A 25304-nucleotide genomic window follows, 5' to 3' on the forward strand; every position below is an offset into this window, starting at 1 on the left:
AGCTGCACTCCTTCACTAGCCACTTTCCACTTGCCGCTTCGCTTGAGCTATCCCTCTATTTATCTGTTTGAACTTTTCAAAATGTTTGGTCACCTGACCTCGACTGCCCAATCAGCTGCTTTCTGCTGAGTCTGAGCTATTCAAATCTTGATTGTCTATTCAACGGCTTTCTGCTGATCTATTCAAATCTTGATTGACTTGATTGCACAGACCAACTGCACAGACCTTTGTATGGAAAATCTCCCACATTTACGGTGGAGACACATATAGGAGACAATAGGAGACACATCCAATAAAAATCTAATACAGCGAAGTAATCCACAGAATAGTTGGAATCACCAATATTAGTTTTTAAGGTCCTACAGAAAACTATCCAATCTTCAAAGCAGGAATGTCCATTTATCCATGACATATGAGGAAACAAATTTATATTTTGATTCCCTTAACAGTGCATGAACCTCATCATCATTTCTTTTTTGTGAAACCAGGAGCATGACGTCAGGGAAAATGTGTTTGTTTTTGTACACAACAATTCAGATGAAATATGTGACATTTTACCCACAAAATGGAAGACCAGATTTATCATTGTTTCCAATATAGTATCTTGCCATTTCTAGTACTGCCTTATGATATTTTTAAGGACACAAGAAATACAAACTGGAGTAAGATCTTCAGTACCTGCTAGTCCTTGGTACAAAGGCCTTGTAGTTGAAAGGCTGTTGGAATGATGGGCAAAATAAATGGGCAAAGCTATTCCTTCAAATTCTTAAAACTAATTCCCCAGAGATTCCATTTCTCTCTGAGAGCATCTCAAATAATTGTAAAAGGTTGAAAACCTATCTCAAAGCTGTGATGAAAGTAGGAACCCAAATTGACAATTACTGACTGCAATAGGAAAGAAACCTCTTAAAACAACCACTGCTAGAGGATAAAAGATGAACAGGTATCCTGCAACCTAATCTGCTAACAGATACATGTAGCACTAGTATTACTCATCAACTTGACGTCCCAAAAGAGCTCTAGTGATTAGATCACTTTGGAGACATTTGGATTATAATTTTGTTATATTTATCTTTCTTACTCTCCCTTTTTGTGTGCATGATTTTCAGTAACCTGTTTCTGAACTCCTTAGTTACAACAAAAAATCTGAAAGATTTAACAGAGTATCTTTATGTCCCATTTGAAAGTAGCAAAATTTCATTGTGCATTTGCTATATGGCCACTCCTTGTAAGTTACAGCTGCCTGACTAATGAAGTATTTGCGTGCAAGTTTCCCACATTATTGACAGGTGACGTTTTAAAAAGGGTTTGGGGAAATGTATTTTGACAACTAAAGGGATTCTTTTACAGCAGACAGTCTTCCTTTAGGCCTTTGAATAACATTTCTGCAGCACAAGAAATGCTTTAAAAATACGGCAAACAACAATTATTTTCTTTGTTGATTTCAGACAAAATCGAATTACACTGACAGTGATTTTTTTTCTAAACATAACTACTGTTTAATATTGATGTAATAATGATTATAAACTGTTTTGAGTTTTAATTCTCACAAAATATTTGGAAAAATGGGATACTGACAAATTATTTCCCAGCCTAGCAAATCTACATTTTCATTTGGCTTTAACAAACAGATTTACAGTACAATCTGTATAAGTTTATATAACTTTATTGTCAATCATTCGATTGTGAAGCTGTACTTTAGCCAAAGATTGATATTCTATTCAATACCAAGGAATGCGCCATCAGACCTGTTAAAATGCTATCCTACAACTCTTGGAATGGCATTTAACTGGCATTGAATTGATACAGCATGTTGCTCCAATGTGTTTCTGCCTCAAAACAGTAGATTAAGGAAATGTACTGTATTTTTTAGAAATGTGTATGGAGAAATGTTGTTCAAGAATTTGCTCAGAATTATTCAAATTTGTGCTAAAAATACAGAGATGGCTGCATCCTTATTCAGGGTTGTAGCAGCTACAGTAGGTAGCAATTATTGAAAAATATTGAAAAGGCGTAATTTGTTTGATGCTAATGACTTAATAATTTAAACACCAGCTCTTCATCGTAAATCTCATCCATCCTTCATTGGCATAGGCTGGTTGTGAATGAATAATTATGGAAAAATAACTAATTTATTAACCAAACTAAGCTACCATGGACTGTTTGCAATATTTTGCATTGGGATTGTTCAGTATAAGGCTTAAGGTTGGTGATTTCCTCCTGAATTGCTTTATTCCCAGACATTGCCATCTTCCCCAACTACCACCAAGTCCTCTCCATCTGACCCCATGACCACCACCAGAGCCAATCAGGTACAGTATCATCTATCATCTACACCATACTTTCACAGGTATAGAGAACATTGTGCAGCCACGCTGGGAAGGAGGCCTTTCCTGGACTTGAATATTTTGTAACAGGTACATATGTTAATAACTAGCTTTAGATTAGACTGGAGTGCTAATTCCACAGCAAAAGTATGATGCTGCTTATTATAGAACTTCCTGTCTACAGTATTGTGGGCTTTTGCTTTAACTGATTGACTGTCTCTGGTAAGAGCAGAAAATATATCCTTGTCTCTGTGCCTTTTTGTTTCCAGATTTCCCTTCACTAACCATTTTGCCTTTTTGTCAGAAATAACATATCTGCTTTCTCAACTGAATGTAGCACAAAGGCAAAGGCTTTCTAAATTAGATTAATCATTCTTCCCGTTGTGCATCATGATTTAACGTGTTGTGTCCCTGCTGAGCATGTTCAAAAGCTCTAGTGTTAAAGATGACTTCATCAATATTTGGTCATGTTGTTTGAAAAAGAGGTAAGACCAATTATGTTTTGTTGATAGGATATTTTGTGTGTGTGTGTGTGTGTGTGTGTTTCAAACATAAATGAGAGTCACTGCAATTTTGTAATTTATAGAGCTGTTATACTAGTAGAGTACAATGTTTAAGGTGCATTTTGTTGTTGGAACTGAACTAAAGACCAGAAAGGGTCTTCTCCCTCAGAACAATTAAGATTTTAAGGAGCTGAAAGTAAGAAGCAGTCAATGGAACAGAGATACCTGAGATCCTTAAGAAGCAGGTTGTTGCTCAAGATTTTAATGTTCAAGACTTCGGCTTTGGAGTGTACACACTCCAACCAGAAAACATGATATAATACAGAAAATACCCAGATTCATTCTGTATTGCAGAGATATTTGGACATAAAAGATTGTTAAATGCATTCAAGAATTGTTTTGAGACAATATAATCCGACCAAAGATGGGGTAGTGCTCAACCTTTTTCTTAGAAAATGAAACTAGGCAGTGCCAGTGGTGGAACCATTTGCAAACAGTGACAATAGTTCTGTAAGTTTCAAAGATACAGTTGGTCTTCACAATAAAGTCTTAAATTGGGGAAAGGCCATTTTCAATACTGCAAGAGAGGGTCAAGTAGATTTGGAGCAGGTAATTAAGAGTAAAATGGCTGAGATGAATAATCATTAATAAAGAGCTAGCAAGAGTTCAGAGTCAGCATGTTTTAGCAAAGGTTAGGAAGGTGATGTAAGTTAAGAAGTCTAATAGGGATAGGATATATTTAGTAACTGGTAGGACACTGAGAATGTTGATGAACAGAGAGACCTTGGAATCTAAGTCTTTATTTCCCTGAAACACATCCTAGTTTGGGGCATGGGATATAAAAATTGGGAGATTATGTTGCGGCTTAACAGAATTCTAGTTAGATTGCATTTTGTGAATCATGAACTATCCTGCTCAATGCATTCTAACAAGCATTTGGATATGCTGACGAAAATGCGGAGGAGTTTCATCAGACTGTTTCCTGGATTCGACGACCTGAGTTACAGAGAGAGATTGGATAAATTGGGCTTGTTTTCTCTGGAGCAAAGGAAGTTGAAGAATAACCTTGAAGAAGTATATGAAATTATGATAGGGTATAAAATCAGAATCTTTATTTCCCATGGTAGGGTTATCAAAAACAAGAGGGACTAGCTTTAAGATATGAGGAAAGTGTTCTGAAGAGGAATTAAGGGGTAAATTATATTGTGCAGCTAATGGTTGTTATCTACAACCTGCTGCTAGAGGAGGTAATGGAATTAGGTGCAAAGTTGAAAGTAAATTTATTATCGAAGTATGTATGCCATATACAACCTTGAGATACATCTCTTGCAGGCAGCCACAAAACAATGAATCACCATAGAATCCATGAGAAACCACACACAACAAAGGCTGACAAGCATGCAATGTGTATGAACTACAAAATCCCCAAAATTGTCCACAACTGCAGAAGCAATCTCTACATTTAAGAGATTTTAAGAATAGGCATTTCATAGAAGAGTACAGACCTAAATGTGGGCAAGTGGTATTAATATAGATGGACTAAAAGGCCAGCATGGATGTGGTGGGCCAAAAAGCCTATTTCTGTGATGTACAACTGATGACTGTAGAAAGTATAAGTTCCAGCTGTGCACTAGATAGGAATGAATTGCTGAAATAAAATATTTTAATGAAGTAGCGTAATGAAAGCCTTGCATTACATTGTCTCATTGCTGCAGAGTACATGAAGAAGTTTGAAATAAAATTGAAATTTCTTCCCTTCTTATCAGGTTTGGCTTATAAATTGATGACTGCAGTGACTCGTGCCTCTTCACCATTTTTTTTTATCTTAGTCTAGTTCTACCTTCTTGTGCATTTGTGATTTTATTCATGCCCCCATTGACTGCTGCATCTTCAGCTACTTTAGCCCTAATAGCTAGATTTCTTTTATTAAATCTTTCGTGGTCTGTAGTTGCTCTTCTTTAAAAATGATCTTTGCCAATGAGTTTTTTGCCAACTCTCAAAAAAGAGCTTCTTTTGTGCCTAATTGAAGAATTTTCTGTAATAATGCTCCTGAAGAACATTACCTATTGACCTATTTTTTTTTAACCATAATAGTGCTTTGTATAAAAGGCCTCTTGCTCAAACTTACTTGTTACCTCCCACTCACAAACCAGCATTAAACTGAATATAGTACAGCCTTTTTACAGAAAATTGTTCATTCGGGTTTCTGTGCACCTTTCACAAAATGGTTTTGCTTTCTGAAGCACCTGTCCATGACCTAACTGACACATAACCTTGTTCTTGTTATCAAATTATGTAATTTCTGATTATCGTTACTTCAAACAATGTAGACTTAATCATGATGTTTAATCTTTACTCTATGGTTATGGATAATAACTACAGAATATTATTTCTATTTAGATTTGATGTGAATTATTTTTAATTAATCAAGTGTGTAAACTGTATAAAACATTTTAGCGACTACTCACTGGCGTAACTGACCAAGTCTGTTTTTCTTATGCATTGCAATTTGTTTTCTTGATGTGAATATCATTAAGAACAAAGATTATACAATGTTATACAAAGTTATTCTTTCAGTTTATCACAGTGGAAAATACATTCTGTTTCTACAACTGTATCATTATGCTACCTCTTTCTTCCTTGGTTTCAAATACTGTCAAGGTCAAGGATTAATTGTACATTGTTCTCTGAAGCAACACATGATGGAACAATAGCTGGACTCCATTTGAAAAACTCAGTCCAAGTGAACTGATAACATTATTTATCATCACCTAATGCATACAAATAGGTCTAGATATATGAAAGTTTAAACAACTAATGTGCAAAAAGCAGATTAACATATTGTGTGTAGAACCTCTGTTCCATGCATTTAATTTTGCACGAATTAAAACTAATTGCCAGTACTGAAGAAATTGAATTTGTAGAAACGTTGAGGCCACTGGACGCCACAATGAAATCATTAGTGGAAAAGTAATAGATGCTCTGGTGTCTGTCACTCACCACATCCTGCACTTAGAGCAGCTCTACTTACTTTCCTAGCAATGTCACTTGCAAAAACGTTGGCTGCTCATTTCAGTTTGTTGTTTTATGTGGAAGATTAATAAGTGACATTAGCACACTTGTATTAATGAAAGTTTATTGCTTCACAATTTTATGATGAATTGGTATCAGACACAGGAGTCTTACTGTCATTTTCTTTGGAAATTCCAGTACCTCTATTGCCCCTCCTCATTTTAAAACTGCCGTGTAGTTGCCATCATGATGTCGTGGTGGTTTGAAGAGACAGGGTCTGCTTTTAAGTTCATTATTCTGTGATAAATAACATGCCTGACATTTGTTTGTAAGAGGAACAGTGATTAACATTCACATCAGTGTGTTGATAATCCATTTGCAGCACAGCAGTAAATTGGAAAAGGTTGCAGAGAGGTAATCTCTGACCTGTCGACATACTTTATAGGTAAACAGCATAGTGAGATTAGCCGACATGAGCAATTTATCACTATTGTGTGTTGACCAAGATTAGGTTTATCTGGAGAAAAACTGAGACTGGAAGCATAATGTACGCAATCTTAGAGTTAATAAGATCCACAATAGGGTTGGCTTGCTGCCTTGGAAACAAATTGATTTTTGTTTTTTCCATTATCACTTTAAGGGCATTGCAGAGAGAAAACAATTTTTAGTCTTGAGTGTGGGGAAAAAATGGTTGACAACACACAAACCTAAATTATTGGACATTTATTACTAACAATGGCTTAGCCAAAAATAAAAAGCTGATCAGTTTTTGTTAGTTGGGTAAATCCAAACAGTTGCATTCTTTGTTGCTTTCTTTCATTGACAGCAAAGTTATTAACTTCTAATTGAACTGATGTCAAAAGAAATCATCTTCAATTTAGCAAAGTTTTGGTCCGAGTTTATGTAAAAAGATTGAACTGCTTTGATCCTTTTTTAATTTGGATTCGTCTAACAAATGGCTCTGACATTCCAGGAGACCAGGATAATTTTAATAGCACATCCATCTCATGGCAACCTTTGAATGGCACAAAATCTAAAGGGAATTATGGATTGACTTTTAAATTCCATTCTATATTTTCTTGGGAAATTTGCACAGTTGAACCTTTATATTTGCTTAAAAAAAGATGAGGAAAAAAATTACTGCAGCTTCCTCCTCTGTTGCGATCAATGATAATCTTTATTTTTTTGCATTTAACCAGGCTTCATTTCATTTATCCACTCGTACTGAAGGGTAATGGCTGAGTGCTTTGGCAGCAACATGATTTATTGCTCCAAGATTAGGTTTAAACTCCCACTTGTTAAAAATAAATTACAGTTGCAAAGATTAAACTACTGTGATCTTTGAATATCTACTTAATGCACCTGGGATCTTCAACTTCAGTGTTACTGCACCTTATGTGCAGAACCCAATCAATTTATGAAATCGCTTTGAGACAGTAATTGATTTTCCATAGTGCCTAACTTGACTAAGACCATGAACACATAAACATTCTGTTAACTTTAATTTGCTTATTAATCCCTACTGTTTTAAAACATATTCTGCATCTGGACATGTTTGATTTTTGTGTCATCAGGTGACCATTTCTACATAAAATTTTCAGTATTGTTACTCTAAAATTATTTTTATTTGAGCTGCTGCCAAGCAACTTGTATTCACTGAATATTCAGCTATACTACTGAAGTGAACATTTTCACATCTTCCCTCAACACAATACCAGATTCACTTTACCTTGCATTCTAATGTTGGATATCTGCATGCTATTTATCTTGGTGGCATCTTAACTCTCAACCAGAGTTTGGGAATTAGAGCCCCAAACTTAATGAGCCTTCCCTGTAACAGAGCATCTCATATTTATATTTAGACTCCTGGTCATTCACATTCTCCACTCACTAGAGGGAAATATTGCTTTTCCCATTCTAATTGATGTATTTTCACAATGCTTCCACCCCAATACCCATCCCAACCCAAAACATTCCTGCATCCAACATCTGGGGATGCAGCTCGTGCTTACTTTTGTAGAGGTTCAATATGAGCAGACACTTTCTGAGCCTCCTGCTTCATAATGAAGGATAGGATCAGACAAGAAAAAATTCTACCATTTTCAAACAGGACTATTAGGATAAGGTCAGATTCCTAGGGGTGGGCTGAGATTGTATTCATTTGAAGAAACTCGAAGTTAAGCTATTTGTGTCTGATTATTAAAGAAGCTAGGTCTGGTTCTGTGCACTATTTTATACTAGTAATGCTCTTCTGAGAGCAAAGGGCTTTATTTTTCCTATGTGGGGCACAGAGGCCTCCCTCACCATTGTCACAAGGAAACAGAGGGGTTCTTAAAACCAGGAATGTAGACTTTCCAGTGAGGATAAATCATCAACTTCTATCCTAATGAAATTATATTTTAATCTCTTAACCTTCAGAGAAAGAAAGCCCTTCCTACTCTGTCTCCCTTCATAGAACGAAGTTCTCATTTAAAGGAAAAAGTCTGGTGAAACATATGATCTTTCAGGGATGAATATTGTTGTTTTTGTAAGGAGATTTATACTCTATAATGTTCCCTGTGTGTGCTTTCACTAAACCCTAACTAAATTACCTGTGACAACCCCACCCCCTACATAGCCCACATCCTACCCCTTTAGCATGCAGTCTTGCATATGGTTTAGGATCACAGTGGCCTTGTAAGCTTTCTTTGATTCATTTATAAAGCTACGTAAATTACTCCACATGCCATCATTCATAAAGTCATACAGCAGAGAAATGAGCTGCTCAGCCCACCAAGTCTGCACAGACCATCAAACACCTATTTACATAAAGCTCATCTGTTTAAAATTCAATCCAATTTCCCATCAACTCCTCCCAGATTATACTTCTCACCCACACACTAGAAGCATTTTGTTTTAAATGTGGCCAGTTAACCTATCACCCTGCAGATCTGTGGAGTGTGAGAGGAAATTGAAGTATCTGGAGAAGCATATGCTGTCATGCAACATGGAAACAGGCCTTCAGCTTGCTGAGTCAGCATCATCATCAGGGACCTATTGACACTAAATTTACTTATCGCCACATTCCCAGCAACTTGCCCAGGTGATGTTACTCATCTGCACACTAGGAGCAAATTATAGAAGTCAAGTAACCTGTCTGCCAGCATATCCTTGGGATATGAGAGGAAACCAGAGCACCTAGAGGAAACCTACACGATCACAGGGAAAACATGAAAACTTCTGGGCCTAAAGTTCCAATATCTGTTGCTGTAAAAGAGCACTACAGAAGTGTAGTGGTTAGCATGGTGCTATTACAGCTGAGTGTCGGAGCTTCGGAGCTTAATTCCGGCAGTCTCTGCAGGGAGTTTGCATGTTCTCCCCATGATCACCTGGGTTTCCTCAAGCTGCTCCGGTTTCCTCCCACCGTCCAAAGGTGTACTGGTTAGTAGTTTAATTGGTCATTGTAAATTGTCCCGTAATTAGGCTAGGGTTAAATAGGTGAGTTGCTGGGTGGTGTGGCTCATTGGGCTGGAAAGGCCTGTTCTGTGTTGTATCTCTACATAAACATAATTAATTAAAAATCTTGCTGTAGAAACATTTCCTTGATGCTTTGTGGAGAGCACACAACCTACTTGTACTTGTTTAGGTGATGAGAAATTTTCAGTCAATAGGTAGGAGAAAGCAGCCTAGATTAGGAATACATAGAGCAATATCATATTCTTGCCAAATCAGACTTCCCCAAACTGGTGCTCTTACCTTAGCACATCTCATTCACTGTATCACCCCTCATTCACTGTATCACCCCTAACGCCCTTTCCAAATTCATGCTATCCATCAATCCATTGTAACATGGGGGCAGAATCAAAAATGGTGATGAATACAGAGCTGAAGTTGTTTGAATGCATGCAGTAGACAGAATAAGGTAGATAATCTTGTAACACAGTTAAAGATTGGCAGGTATGACATTGTGGGCATCACTGAGTCAGGACTGAAAGAAAATCATAAGTGGGAGCTTAACGTCAAAGAATATATATTGTGTAAAAAGCACAGGCAGGTCGGTGGGTGGGAGGGTGGCTCTGTTGGTAAAAGAAAAGAAATCAAATCCTTAGAAAGAGGTGACATAGAATCGGAAGATGTAGAATCCTTGTGGGTAGATTTATGAAACTACAAGGCTAAAAATACCCTTATGGGAGTTATGCAGGCCTCTGAACAGTAGCTGAAATGTAGGATACAAATTATAATGGGAGATAGAAAAGGCAAGTAAAAAGAGCAATGTTACATATGGTCTCGGGCAATTTCAATATGCAGGTAGATTGGGAAAATCTAGTTGGTGCTGGATCACAAGAAAAGGAATTTCTGGAATGCCTTCAAGATGCTTTTCAGAGCAGCTTGTGATTGGGTCCAGTAAGGGGATGGAAATTCTGAATTGGGTGTTGTGTAATGAACCAGATGTAATTAGGGAGCTTAAGGTAAAGGAACCCTTTGGAGATGGTGATTTTGGACCACTTCTTTTCATGTTATATTGCAACGAATTGGATAATGGAATTGATGGCTTTGTAGCCAAGTTTGTGGATGATATGAAAATAGGTGGAAGGGCACGTTGAGTCATTGGTGATCAAGGAAAATGCAATATTAGCATTTATTTGTAGAGGGATAGAATATAAGAGCAAGGATGTAATGCTAAGGCATTAATCAGACCCCACTTGGGAGTATTGTGAGCAGTTTTAGGCCCCTTATCTAAGAAGATATGTGCTGCCATTTGAGAGGGTACAGAGGAGGTTCATGACAATGATCCCAGGAATGAAAGGGTTAACATATGAGGAGCATTTGATGGCTTTACACCTGTACATGCTGGAGTTTAGAAGAATGGGTGGGGATCTCATTGAAACTTATCGAATATTGAAAGGCCTAGATAAATTGAATGTGTAGAAGACGTTTCTTGATAGTGGGTGAGTGTAGGGCCAGTGGGCTCAGCCTCAGAATAGAGGGACATCCATTAGAACAGAGATGAGGGGGAATGTCTTTAGCCAGAGGGTAGTGAATCTGTGGAATTCATTGCCATGGATGGCTGTGGAAGCCAAGTCACTGAGTATATTTAAAGCAGAAGTTGCTAGATTCTTGATTAGTCAGAGTGACAAAGGTTACGGAGAGAAGGTAGGAGAATGGGATTGAGGGAGATAATAAATCAGACATGATGGATTGGTGGAGGAGACTCAACGGGCCTAATAGTCCAATTCTTCTCCAAATTCTTCTGTTCTTTGTCCAGCTCTCATTTTCTAGCCTGAATCTTCAGTTCAACCTCTTCTCCATTATCAAATCATTTACTTCTATTTCCCGGCTCTTCTAATCTCTACATTTGCCACAGTTTATCTGCATCCACCCCCCTTAGGCATCGTTTCACCCTTTATGTTTGATTATTTCAATGCTTTCCTGTCCAAGATCTCATTCTGCATGGAGTTCAGATTATTCTGTCACCCATAATTTATCCCCCAGCAATGTATCACCCTCCGCTCCCATGCCAATCAACCTACACCTGCTCCTGCACAACCTACATTTCCATTTGAAAATTCTCTTCCTTTGTTCAAATCTACATGCCACCATTTCTTCCTGATTTTATTACTTCCCTTTGTCAAAAAAGAAATTACAACTAAGTTTAGAATCTGCTCTGTAGAAAGAATTTGACCGGTTTCTTTATCATTATGTTACAATGAAATGTTGGAAAATGACCAGGTTTTGATAAAAAATTGATCATGAAAGAACCCTGCCTTTTAAATCTGTAGAGAATAAAGCTGTGTGGTTCTGCACATTTTACTTATACATTAGATACTAAAGGGGCAAAATTGAATAAGGTGGTGCCAGTTTTTGGGAACTACATATATCATCTTTTGGAAAACAGAAGTGATATTCGGAGCCCGTGTGAACATTGTCAGACAACTTGTGTTGGGCAGTGTGCAAGAGAGAATTGGCTTGGGTGCTGCGTGCCCATCAGATGTACAGTACAGTATACAACTATAGAAAGCCCATGATGTGCATCATTATGCAAACACAAACTAATTTGACAGTGCTCTGCAATTTGGGGCCAGAAAATTTCAGCAAGTGTACTGGCTTAAATACATGTGGGGGGAAAATTAGCGAGTACTAGAACAAACTTTCTACATCACCATACCTTCTGACCTCTCCATTATATCATTTAAATGAATCTTTAATTATTTACATGTTAATTTCTTATGGTTTACTAGCTGCTGTAGTTCTACATTTGTTAATGCTTTCTAGGTTTGCTTCAAGTTCAGAGCTCAGCATGAAGTGGTCCACCTAGTATTGATTTACATTAATGTGCAGCGTTCTGCACAAACCAATTGTTCCCCGAGATTATTATATTCCCTTAAAATGAATGGAGTCATTGCAGTGTTGGACAAACAGGAAAGACTGAGAGTGAGGATGCACAGTAAATGTTTATATCCATCCAGATGCCAGTTCTTCCTGAATGTCAGCAAGGAGCACTGTGTGAGATGTCTACACTTTAAAAAAGATATCCATCTGTGAAATGTGCTGTCACTGTAGTTGCATCTACGGCCTTGGATCAGTGTCAGTGATTGGCTTTTTCTACATGTTTACAGCAGTTCAGGTTTATTATAAACACTTATATTCAAAAAGAGATGACCAGTTTTCCTTCTTTCTAACTGGGACTGCAGACATCCACTTCATATGAGGTCACATTAAATTTATACATGCAATCTTGTGGGTGTGATGTTTCAACTCAATTCCTTTGGTGATCTTCTGGTGGTTGACCATAGTCAGTGACCATGGTAACCAATTCCAGCTCCCACACAGTTGTTAAATTATCTTTATTCTGAGTTTGACCCTCCTAGGGATAGCTACTGCAATATGAATAATATTTCTGATGGGTATTCCACACCAGTAGATCATGTGTACATATGCCAAAGTCCCACTGAATATTAATTTGGCAGACTGTTGGAATGCTGGGAGGGTGTATATGGTGCTTCATCTGCTCTGTAGGAGCTTTATTTGGTGTCAGTATTCATAGTAGTCTACTACATACATCAGAAGATTATAGCCAATACACCACCTCCCCGGTGTGCAGGTAGAAGGGAAAAGGAAAGGTAAAGCCAATTTAGATGGACACTGTCTGCCTGGGTTGTCCTTTAAGAATTCAATCTAAAGGCAATAAACTTAGCTTCAATTACTCATTGAATACCACCTATCTTTATACCCGCCTTATCTTTACTGTTCTGACCATTAGAGTGCATAAGTGCAAAAGCCACCACACAATAAACATCTCAAAACAAAATTGATAAATAAAGTCCTGCTATTTTCCATAGTAGCACATTTGTAGGTTCACTTCTTGCTCCCATTTTGCATGGCTTTGATGGCGCAGTCTGACCATGTTTGCAATGGAGGAGTGTGACTGGTGAAAAGCTGCTAACTTTCAGAGCAGAAGGAAATGAAGGATTACACACCAGCTCCAGGCCTTAGAGCCCTTGCTGCAAAATGGCTTGGGTGAAAACACTCATTGACATTTGGCTAACTGTCAACAGTTCTGGCAGGATGGCAAGATGAGTACCAAGAGTAGACTAGCTGTGTGCTCTGTGGAGACACCTAGTTAGATGACAGATTGCTGAACTGCACTGATATCTCACAAGTCTCCATGCACTCTGTAATCTATCGTAAGTATGGCAGCAATTTAACCTTCCATACCAAAACCTGTGCATTGACTACAGTTCTGTCTTCAATACTATAATACCAAGCAAGCTCATCACCAAACTCTGAGAACTTCTTCTGTAACTAATAGAGTTCTGTAGATAAGATATATCATCTCTATTCCTTGGTGGCCTTCTGGTAGGTGACCATAGTCAATGACCATGCCGACCAATGCTTGACTCCCTCACAGCTGTTAAAATTATTTCCATTGTGAGCTTGACCCTCCAAGGGATAGTTATTGTGACATGGCTAATAATTTTGATGGGCATTCCATACCAGTAGACCATGTGCACACAGTAACAGCCCAAGTACCACTGAATATTGATTCATCAACACCCTCCTCTGCAACAGGATCCTTGACTTCTTGACCTGCAAACCCCATTCAGTAAGGATGGGCACCACAATTATTCCACACACTGGTGCTCCACAAGACTGTACCCTCAGCCCCCCACTGTACTCCCTGTACACTCATGACTGCATAGTCAGATTCTGCTCTAATTCCATCTACAAGTTTGCAGATGATACCACCATAGTGGGCTATTTCTCAAGTAATAATGAATTGGCAAACAGAAAGGAGATAGAGGGCTTAGTAACATGACAACAGCATTTTGCTCAACACCAACAAAAGAAGAGAACTGATCATTGACTTCAGGAAAGGAGGCAGTCCATATGCTTCTATCTTCATCAATGCTGCTAAGCTTCCTAGGAGTGAACATAACCAATAGCCTCTCCTAGTCCAACCACGTTGATACTGTAGCCAAGAAAGCTCACCAACATCTCTAATTCCTAAGGCGTCTAAAGAGATTTGGTGTGTCCCAGTCGACCCTTAACAATTTTTATCAATGCACTATAGAAAGTATTCTATCTGAATGCATCACAACTTCGTACAGCAACTGTACCATCCATGACTGCAAGAAACTAATGAATGTTGTGAACACAGTTCAGCACATCATACAAACTAGCTTTCCCCTCCATGGACACTGTCTAAACTTCTCTCTCCCTTAGTAAAATGGCCAGCATGACTAAGGAGTTATTCTCTTTTATCCCCTCCCATCAGACAAAAGAAACAAAAACCTGAAAGCACATACCACCAGACTCAAGGGCACCTTCTGCCATGCTGTTATGAGACTACTGAATAACTTTGTCATATGATAACAAGGATGATTGACCTCAAAGTGTACCTTGTTACGACATTGCACCTTCTTTATAGCTGTTGCATCTTATCCTGCATTATTGTTCTATCTCAGTGCACTGACACATTGATCTGGGTGAACAGTATACAAGGCAAACTTTTCATTGTATCTCAGCATATTCCATAACATGCTGTACTTTGGCACATGTGACAATAATAAATTAATTCTGATTCCAGTTTCCAGTTTTAGTGGAAGCTGTGACATCAGCCCTAAAATTGCAAAATCACGGTGGAATTTGTGTGTCTGAATGGAACTGACCACTATTTAACTACTGGGAACCCTATGCAACAAGTTGATGATAGATTCCTGTATGCTCTTTGATATTGGTCAACTTCCCAAAGCTCCACATACTTCTTATTGTTTTTCTTTTGGATGTGCCTTGCTACTTGATCAAACTTCCATATTATTTTTTTCTCTCCCTGCTTTAACCAAAAGCTACACATAGTCAGTCTCTCTCCAAAGTAAATCACATCTCTGTACTAATTCTGAGGAATTTCAGTACTAGAGCTGATGCTGGCTGCAAGAGTGAAATAAAGCTATTCCCTTACTTGTACAGCCTAACTAGGCTACATTCTTGGGTATTTGAAATGAAAGGGACACAGGGGTCTGCCTTGCCTCCTGATTACTAGCTGCTTTGCCTGGTTGTGCATCACTTTCTCCCACAGAAGGAAATGTTTTAGTGAGTATCAAGCATTGTGTTTGAGTAACACACGAAATGCTGGAGGAACTTAGCAGGTCAGGCAGCATCTCTGGAAATGGATAAACAGTTGATGTTTCGAGCCAAACCCCTTCATTAGGACTCACTGTATCTGTGTGTTTTTCAGCATCTGCAGTTTTCAAAACTCTGCAGGCTGTGATATCTGCATGTCAGGACAAACTTAAAGACACATTTGTGACCTTGACTATCCAAGCAAGGTCATTCAGTGTCTGCTGCCTTAATTCCATGTCATTAGGGAGCAGCCCCTAACATTTACCTACATGCCTATCTGCTGCGATTATCTTTTGAGCTTCAATATGGATGACCTCCTGAACACCTATGACTATTGGGAACCTGCTAGTTTCTGCTACTTGCACCAAGTACTGCAATGCAGCGTTGACAAATCACAGAACCTACTCTTTCATATATTATAATATTTTTCACTATTTCTTGGAAGTTTTTAAAGAATTCTGAAACCAAACAGAGTCTGCTGATGCCTTAGTGCACCACCCCTTTAAGAGTTACAAGCAGGCCTTAACTACTGGTTATATCTCATAATATAACCAGGGGCAAAAGTCTGTAGATATTGAAAATCTGAACCAGAGACAGAAAATGTTAGAAGGGATCAAAGGTATTTGTGTGAGGGAAGAAGAGTCAATGTTTCAAATCAAAGATCCTGCATAGAAGTTGAAAAGTGGAAAAAAAACAAGTGGGGTGAAAGGAGAGGACAGGGGCAGTGTCTATGATGGGACGTTGACCAAGGTTTTCAGATTAAAAGTGATCTTGCAAACAGAGATGGAAGAAAAATGAAACAAATTGTAACAGAAAGGTATAGCCACATCTGAGGACAGAGGTCGCGTGAAAAGGCACCCCCTCAATCTCACATTGGCCATTTCTAAAGAAATAAAGGAATCTAACTACAGAGTCACTGCAATAGTCAGAGCAGGAGTGAAATGGCAAATTAATGTACCAGGTGATCGGAAGCTTCAGGTTACTCCGGCAGATAAAGCAGGTGTGTAATACAAAGGGATCACCCAATCTAAATTAATTGGTGTATTATTATCACACGTACCAAGATGCAGTCCAGATCCAAATGTTCTAGAGATGAGTGTAGGACCATAGAGATGGTTTCCTCCAGTCCTGATGAAGGGTCTCGGCCCAAAATGTCGACCTACTCTTTTCCATAGATGCTGCCTGGCCTACTGAGTTCCTCCAGCATTTTGTTTGTGTTGCTTGGATTTCCAGTATCTGCAGATTTACTCTTGTTAGGGAATAAGCGTTCATATGCTGATGAGATCTATGATCCCATTAATTATAGTGGAAATTGCAGGTCCATGGAGAGAAAATTACAGTAAAATTAAGTTCCAATTTTAATTATTTATGATGGATATTTTTAATTTAAAAGTGTTTTTTGTCAACATTATCTCTTCTTTATTTAAATATATGTTTTTGAAATGCTGATCAGAAAGAGCTTTGTAAGCAGGCTTTGCCAACTCTCAGGAATTTTCAGTGGTTTCATGGCTGGGGCTTCTACTTCATTGCACCCTTTGAAGCTCTGTCCATCTAATGGTCCCACTACTCCAGTCATCTCGCTTGCATCAAGCACTGAGAATAGTGAAAGGTCCGTGAAAATAAATCCAAGGCCTCTTCCACCAAGTAACTTTTTGCAAGCCACCAAAAGGTGCTGATTTATGTTATACAGATGAAAGCCAGCCACATACTTACAGTACGAAGTATTTTAAATGGTTCGAGAATTGGTTAACCAATAGAAGGCAGAGAGTTGGTATAAATGGGTGTTTCTCTGGTTTGCAGTAAGTGCTGAGTGGAGTGCCACAGGGGTCAGTGCTGTTAATGATATACTGGACATTAATAATTTGGAAGAGAGGGCCAATTGTGACATATCTAAGTTTCCTAATGAGACTAAATTCAGTGGAAATACAAATTCTGCTGAAGATGCAGAGGGATATAGATAGGTTAGGTAAGTGGGAAAGATTCTGCCAGATGATGTACAATATTGGTAAATGTAAGTTCGTCCACTTTGGAAGGAAAAATAGAAGATCAGATTATTATTAAAATTGTGAAAGATTGCAGCATGCTTTTGTGCAGAGAGACTTGGGAGAGCTTGTGCATGAATTGCAAAAGGTTGGTTTGCGGGTGCAACTGGTTATCAAGAAGGCAAATGGACTCCATTGCTAGAGAAATTGAATTTAAGAACAGGGAGATTAAGCTGCAATTGTACAGGGTACTGATGAAGCCGCAGCTGGAGTACTGCATGCAGTCCTGGTCACCTTATCTGAGAAAAGATATATTGGTTTTGGAGGCAGTGGAAAGAAGATTCATCAGGTTGATTCTGGAGATGAGGGGTTAGCCTATGTGGAGAGATTGAGTCGCTTGGGACAGTACTTACTGAAAGTCAAAGTGAAAGGGGATCTCATAAAAACAAAAAAATTATGAAAGGGAAAATAAGATAGAGACAGAAAAATTATTTCCATGGTAAGTAAGACTAGAACTAGGAGGCATAGCCTCAAGATTCAAGGGAATAGAATTAGGACAGAGTTGAAAGGAAATTGTTTTCCCCAGAGAGGAATGAATTTGTTGAATTCTCTGTCTTGGGAAGCAGTAGAGGCCACCTCATTAAATATATTTAAGACAGTTAGATAAATTTTATGCTGAGCAGGGGAATTGAGGGTTATAGGGAAAAGGCAGGTATGTGGAGCTGATTCTGCGGCCAGATCAGCCATGATCTTGTTGAATGGCAAAGCAGGGTTCAATGGGCCACATAGCCTATTTTGTTCCTATTTCTTATATTTATATATTTAATCAATTTATTACTAATCTTATCAGCGTATAAATGAATTTGGCAGGTATAGATGTCCGAAGCACTCTCTCAGTTTGTTTCTGATTCAACATTCTTGTGCGTCAAAAACCAAGTCATAAAGACTCTTGTTCCTTTTCTCAGAACTGCTTCATCTATAATCTGAGGGTGTAACATCCTTCATTTGTCCTTTACTGCTGTCTAATTGGCATATCTGAAGATTCAGTTACGCTGATTGAAGCCATTGTCTGTTTGATTTTGATGGTTCCCTACAAATCATACCTCAGATAGTTTTAATTAAAAAGTTGCATGCAAGCTGAAGCACTTCGGTCAATGCAATGAACCTAATGCAGTAAAATGTTGAGACACATTGCTCAGTGGACAGTGTTCTTCCACATTTCTCTTTAATGTATACAAAGCTTTGATCATATTCTGAATTTAAATTAACACTTCCTCGGTATAAATTGGTGTATTGAAGTGTTTCAAGGCTTCTCAATGACTACAATGAACAAGATAAGTCTGAACATAGGTCACTAAGTATTTCAGAATGCTCCACTGGAAAAATAGATTTCTATCTTAACAGGAGCATGTCTCTGTTGAACAAGCATAAATCACAGCAGTCTATAGACATTTTAAGAGTAGTTCTGCATCCAGATTTAGCTGATGCCCACTGCAGACAGTCGTTCGCAGAATGATAAGGAATAGGTAGGGGCAAAGTTGTCTGATTGAATTCCCAAATTTCAGATCTACTTGTCCAATTGAATTCCCAAGTTTCAAATCTGCTTGAAAGCGCAGCTCATTTGTAATTAGTTGGGATTGATCTGGGGAATTCTCAACCTGTAACAGACTGGGCTGTAACAATGCTTTGGTCATTGCTGTCTGCATTGATACTGCAGTGCTTCATTTCATTTATATTCGCACTGCATTCTGTTTCTTCTATGTTTTGTTCTGTGTTGCATTGTAGAATTGTCAATAAATAAATAATGGTATTGCTTCCAAATAGAAAACATATCTTCATTTATACATCGATTCAAAGAGCTATAGTAAATACATACATGTGCTGTACGTGCTGTGTTTTCTGCGTGACTGCAGTTTCTGTGTTTTGCACCTTGGCCCTGGAGGAACACTTTCATTTAGCTCTATTGAGGGCGTTCATGTATGACTGAATGATAATTAAACTTGAACTTGAATTTGAACTATACGGGATGGGAAAAGGCACTTCAGCCTAACTCATCCATGCTGAACATCAAGCTAGTTACATTTGCTTGTGTTTGGTGGCCCTTTTCTCTCTAAACCCCTCCTGTCCCTGTATTTATCCAAATGTCTTTTGAATGCTACTACTGTACCTTCCTTAAGCATTTTCTCTGGCAGCTCATTCCTGATAATCATCACCCTCTGTATGAAGAAGCTGCCCTTCAAACCTCTCTTGCATTTTTCACCTGTCACCTTAAATCTATGCCTTATAGATTTTAGTTCCCCTTCCTTGGGAACTAGGGAAGGGGGTGTTGACATTGTATGTATACTTTATCCATGCCCCTCATGATTTTATACACCTCTCTAAGGCCACCCGTCAATCTCCTCTGCTTCAAGGAATAAAGTCCTAGCCTGTCTAACCACTCCATGTAACTTAAGCCCTCGAGTTCTGACAGCGTCCTCGCAAATCTTCTGTGCACTCCTTCTGGGTTAATGATGTCTTTCCTATGACAAAACAGCCAAAACTGGGCATAATCCTTCAAGTGTAGTCTTACCAATGCCTTGTACAGTAGCTAAACTCAACACACTGACTAACAAAGCCCAACCTGCCATACACCACCTTTGCCACCCTGACGAACAGTGACATTGCATTCAACAAACTATGTACTTGTGCTCCAAGATCTCTCCATTCCACAACACTCCCCAGGGCCTGAACATTAATTGTATAAATCCTACCCTGGTTCAACTTCCCAATATGTAACACTTTCCACTTAATCTGATTGACAGCCATTTATCAATCCTCAGCCCACTTACCCTGCTGATCAAGATCCCCTGGTATTTTTTTAAAATATTCACGCTGTACAACGTCATCTATCATGTGCAAACTTCCCATCATGTCTTGTACATTCACATCCAAATTGCTTGTATAAGGGTCCCAGCATTGACTCCTGTGGCACACCACTAATCATAGACCTGCAATCTGAGAAACAAACTTAGACCCATCACTATCTGCTTCCTACTAAATAATCTATTGCGAATCTAAGTAGCTATCTTCCCTGAATCCCATGTGATCCAAAACTGCCTCTTGAAAATTACTTTTTGAAAATTTAGGTTATTTAGAAATGTCAAAATCTGTTAATGGCGCAAGGAGTGCAAATGAATATTTGTATAAATACATCCATTGCTTCAGTCCAATTAAAGTCTTCACACCCTTATCAATGCTCTTGATATACTGTACTGTATTATTCTAATACAATTTGAGCTGCTTCCCACTTTCTGATCTCCATAAATTTTTGTTATTCAAGATGGTACTACTCATGCCCGAATTCACTAAACCCCATTCATCAATCCTTGTGGGGACTGACCTACACTGACTCCCATTTTTCAAATCCTTCCATGACCTTAACCTTTCCCATTTCATAAACTTCCCCCAGCAGTATAATCTTCCAACATCTCTGTTTTGCCCGGACTCTCACATCTTGTGCATCATTTAATCATTTCATCATTAATGACTGTGTCTTCATCCGATAAGCACATAAACTGGAATTTTCTCCCAAAACACCTTGCCTGCCAACCTCTTTTTCATTCTGTAGGAGTACTTGAAATAAAACTCTTTCTCAAAGGCTATAGCTCTTAAGACCACAAGTCATTGGAACAGAATTAGTCCATTGAGTCCACTCCACTATTCCATCAAGGCTAATTTATTTTCCCTCTCAAACCCATTCTCCTGCCCTCTCCCCATAACCTTTGATGCCCTGAATAATCAAGAACCTATCAACCTCTGTTTTAAATATATCCAATGGCTTTTCCTCCACAGCCTGAGACCATAAGACACAGGAGCAGAATTAGGCCATTCTGCCCATCGCCATTCCATCATGGCTGACCCTGGATCCCACTCAACCCCACACACCTGCCTTCTAGCCATACCGTTTGATGCCTGGACCAATCAGGAAATGATCAGCTCCCACCTTAAGTACTCCCATGGACTTGGTCTCTGCTGCAGTCTGTAGCAGAGCATTCCACTTCTGTGGCAATGATTTCCACAGGTTCACTATCAACTGGCTAAAGAAATTCTTCCTCATCTCTGATTTTAATGGATGTCCCTCTATTCTGAGGCTGTGCCCTCCGGTTCTAGACTCTCCCACTATAGGAAACATCCCCTCTTTCTAGGCTGTTCAAAATTTGATAGGTTGCAATGAGATCCCCACTCACTCTTCTAAACTCTAGTGAGTACAGGCCCAGAGCCATCAAAAGTTGATCGTATGTTAACCCTTTCCCAGAATCATTCTCATAAAGCTCCCCTGGATCGTCTCCAACGTCAGGACATCTTTTCTTATATAAGGGCCCAAATCTGCTGCCTTATAAAGCCTCAGCAATCTATCCTTGCTTTTATATTCTGATCCCTTCAAAATGAATACTAACATTGCATTGGCCATCCTTACTACTGATTCAACCTGCAAGTTAACATTTAGGGAATGCTACACAAGGACTCCCAGATTCCTTCACTCCTCTGAGTTTTGACTTTTTTCCCCATTTAGAATCTTTCAGAACCCTGGCGTGTAGTCCATGCCTTTATTCCTCCTAAGTAAATGAACAACCATACACTTCGCCACACTATTTTCCATCCGCCACTTCTTTGCCCATTTTCCCAATCTGTCTGAGTCCTTTGTCATACTCCCTGCTTCCTTAACAATACCTGACCCTCCACATACCTTTATATCACCCACCAGTTGGCCACAAAACCATCAATTCCATCATCCAGATCATTAACATACTGTAAAACGTGAAAAGAAGTGCTCCCAACACCAACACCTGTGGAACACCACTAGTCATCATCAGCCAACCAGAATAAGCCCCATTTATTCCCACTCTTTGCCTCCTGCCACTGAGCGAATCTTCTATCCATGTGAGTACCTTCCCTGTAATACCATGGGTTCTTATCTTATTGAGCACTCTCACGTGTAACATCTTGTCAAAGACGTTTTGAAAATCCAAGTAAGCAACATCCACTGACTCTCCTTTATCTTTCCTGCCTATTGTTTCCTCAAAGATTTCCAACAGATTTTACCGGCAAGATTTCCCCTTAAGGAAATCATGCTGACATTGGCCTATTTTATTATGTGCCACCAAATACCCTGAAACCTCATCCTTTATAATGGACTTCAACATCTTCTTAACCACTGAAGTCAGGTTAAATGACCTATAATTTTGTTTATTCTGCCTCCTTCCTTTCTAAAGAAGTGCAGTAACACTTGCAATTTTCTAGTCTTCTGAAACCTTACCAGAATCTAGTGCTTCCTGAAAGGTTATTACTAATGCCTCTACAGTCTCTTTAGATACATCTTTCAGAACCCTGGGAGTAGTCCATCTGGGTTAGGTGACCTATCTGCCTTCAAACCTTTCATCTTCCCGAGCACCTTCAAGTTCAATTTCAGGTTCAAGTTTATTGTCAACCAAACAAAATAATGTTCCTCCAGACCATGTTTCACCCACACTATGTATGTCACCTTCTCCTTGTAATAGGATTAAGGTTAGATTCACTTATGACCCCTGACACTCTCAAATTTCTGGTATATTACTGGTGTCTTCCACAGTGAAGATGGATGCAATGTACTTACTAAGTTCGTCCACCATTTCTTTGTCTCCCATTACTACCTCTCTAGCATCATGTTCCAGCGGTCCAATATCCACTCACAGCTCTCTTTTATTATTTATATATCTGGAAAAAACTTTTGGTATCCTCTTTTATGTTATTAGCTAGCATACTTTCATATTTCAGTTTTTCCTCTCCTTATTGCTTTTTAGTTGCCTTCTGTTGGTTTTTAAAAGCTTTCCAATCCTCTAACTTCCCACTAATTTGTCAAATATTATTTGCCTACACTTTTGCTTTTTTGCTGTCTTTGACTTCCCTTGTCATCCTCTCTTTGCAATACTACTTCATCTTTGAGATGTATCTATCTTTTACTATTGTCCCCTTCCTGTCAACTTTGGCCAGCTCCTTTCTCGTGCCTCTGTAATTCCCTTTACTTCACTGTAACACAGATAATATCTGATTTTAGCTTCACTCTCTCAAACTGCAGGATGAATTCTATCATATAATGATCATGGTCTCCTAGGGGTTCCTTTGCCTTAAGCTCCCTAATCAAATCCAAATAATTACACAACACCTAATCCAGAATTGCCTTTTCCCTAGTGGGCTCACCCACAGCCGCTCTAAAAAGCCATCTCATAGGCATTCTACAAACTCCCTCTCTTTGGATCCAGCACCAACCTGATTTTCCCGATCTACCTGCAAATTGAAATCCCCATGATCATTGTAACATTTCCCTTTTCATGTGCCTTTTCCATCTGCCTTTGTAATTTGTATCCCTCATCCTGCTTACTGTCATGTCCTAAGCACACTCCTTTCTTTAGTTCAGAATTGTTCTTGAGAAACAGTTTAACTAACAGCTGTTAATTTAAACGATACCTGATCACATCTGCATTTAAAGCATATTTTTCCCTGTTCTTCCCAATCTCAAAAACAATTGCATAGCAGAGGTAGTCACTAGCACTTCTTACCGTTTCATCAAGTCCACTGAATTGGCATTTGCATCATTCACTCACAAAGTGCATGTCATCCTGAAGTTATTTGTTTCTTGTTAACTGCTGAACCTCTATATTCCATGTTAATAGCACTGTGAAATTCTATCCAGTGCTTATGCTACTGTTTTAAAGTTTACATTGAATAATGCAGTATGATTAACATCAGAAATAGAGCTTTATATTCAAGATCCAAGTTCAATTGGAATAGCTTGTAACCTCTACTTTGCACTGAAAGAAATGGGCATTGTATTTGGTAGAAATTAGTGGCCAGACATGATGTGCCTACAATAAAATCAATAAAATAACAAATTTTGATACCCAATTATGTTTTGAATAAATTTCAAATTTCAGATGTAAATCTACTGACCTCCACTTCCAACTACCCACCTGCCCTCCTACTATACAGGGTCCAGTGGCACTACAGCAACTTCCTCTGTTGCAGTACCAGTCATTTATTTTGTGTTTGAATGACTATTTCATGTTAGTTATTACATTATGTCTTTAGTCGGTTTTAATTTTCACATTATTTAATTGTATTTTAACTCATTTTTAGTTTTGGAAAATACACTCAGTGGCTATTTTATTAGGTACAATTGTTTAGCTGCTTGTTAAGGCAAATATCTAATCAATTATGTGAGAGCAACTCAATGCATAAAAGCATGCAGACATGGTCACACACAGCAATCTCTAGAGTTTACAGAGAATGGTGCAAGAAACCAAAAACATCCAGTGAGCGGCAGTTCTGTGGACAAAAAGGCTTTGTTAATGAAAGAGGTCTAAGCAAAATGTTCAGACTGGTTCAAGCTAACAGGAAAGCAATAGTTATTCCAATAACTATGCTTTTCAGCAGTGGTGTGCAGAAGATCATCTCTGAACACACAACACATCGAACCATTAAGTGGATGAGCTATTGCAGCAGACCATGAACATATACTCAGCAGGCACTTTATTAGCTACAGAAAGTACCTAATAAAGTGGACACCGAGTGTATGTACATACAGTTTCTTTGAAAAACCCTATACATCTGCAAGACGATGCTGAGGATGTTCTACGAGTCTGTGGTGGCCAGTGCGATCATGTTTGCTGTTGTGTGCTGGGGCAGCAGGCTGAGGGTACCAGACACCAACAGAATCAACAAACTCATTCGTAAGGCCAGTGATGTTGTGGGGTTGGAACTGGACTCTCTCACGGTGGTATCTGAAAAGAGGATGCTGTCTAAGTTGCATGCCATCTTGGACAATGTTTCCCATCCAGTACATAATGTACTGGGTGGGCACAGGA

General features: G+C 38.7%; 1 protein-coding gene across 2 annotated transcripts in view; it reads left to right on the top strand.

Moving 5' to 3' along the window:
* LOC134347941 (RNA-binding protein Nova-1) overlaps positions 1-25304 on the top strand; it is a 273130-nt gene that overhangs the window by 203668 nt on the left and 44158 nt on the right. For both annotated transcript variants that reach the window (XM_063050610.1, XM_063050617.1), the window contains one exon: positions 2241-2312. In XM_063050610.1, the coding sequence (XP_062906680.1) occupies positions 2241-2312 (72 nt within the window). The remainder of the gene's footprint in view (positions 1-2240; positions 2313-25304) is intronic.

Source organism: Mobula hypostoma, chromosome 1 (assembly GCF_963921235.1).
Source record: "Mobula hypostoma chromosome 1, sMobHyp1.1, whole genome shotgun sequence".
Lineage (NCBI taxonomy): Eukaryota > Metazoa > Chordata > Chondrichthyes > Myliobatiformes > Myliobatidae > Mobula > Mobula hypostoma.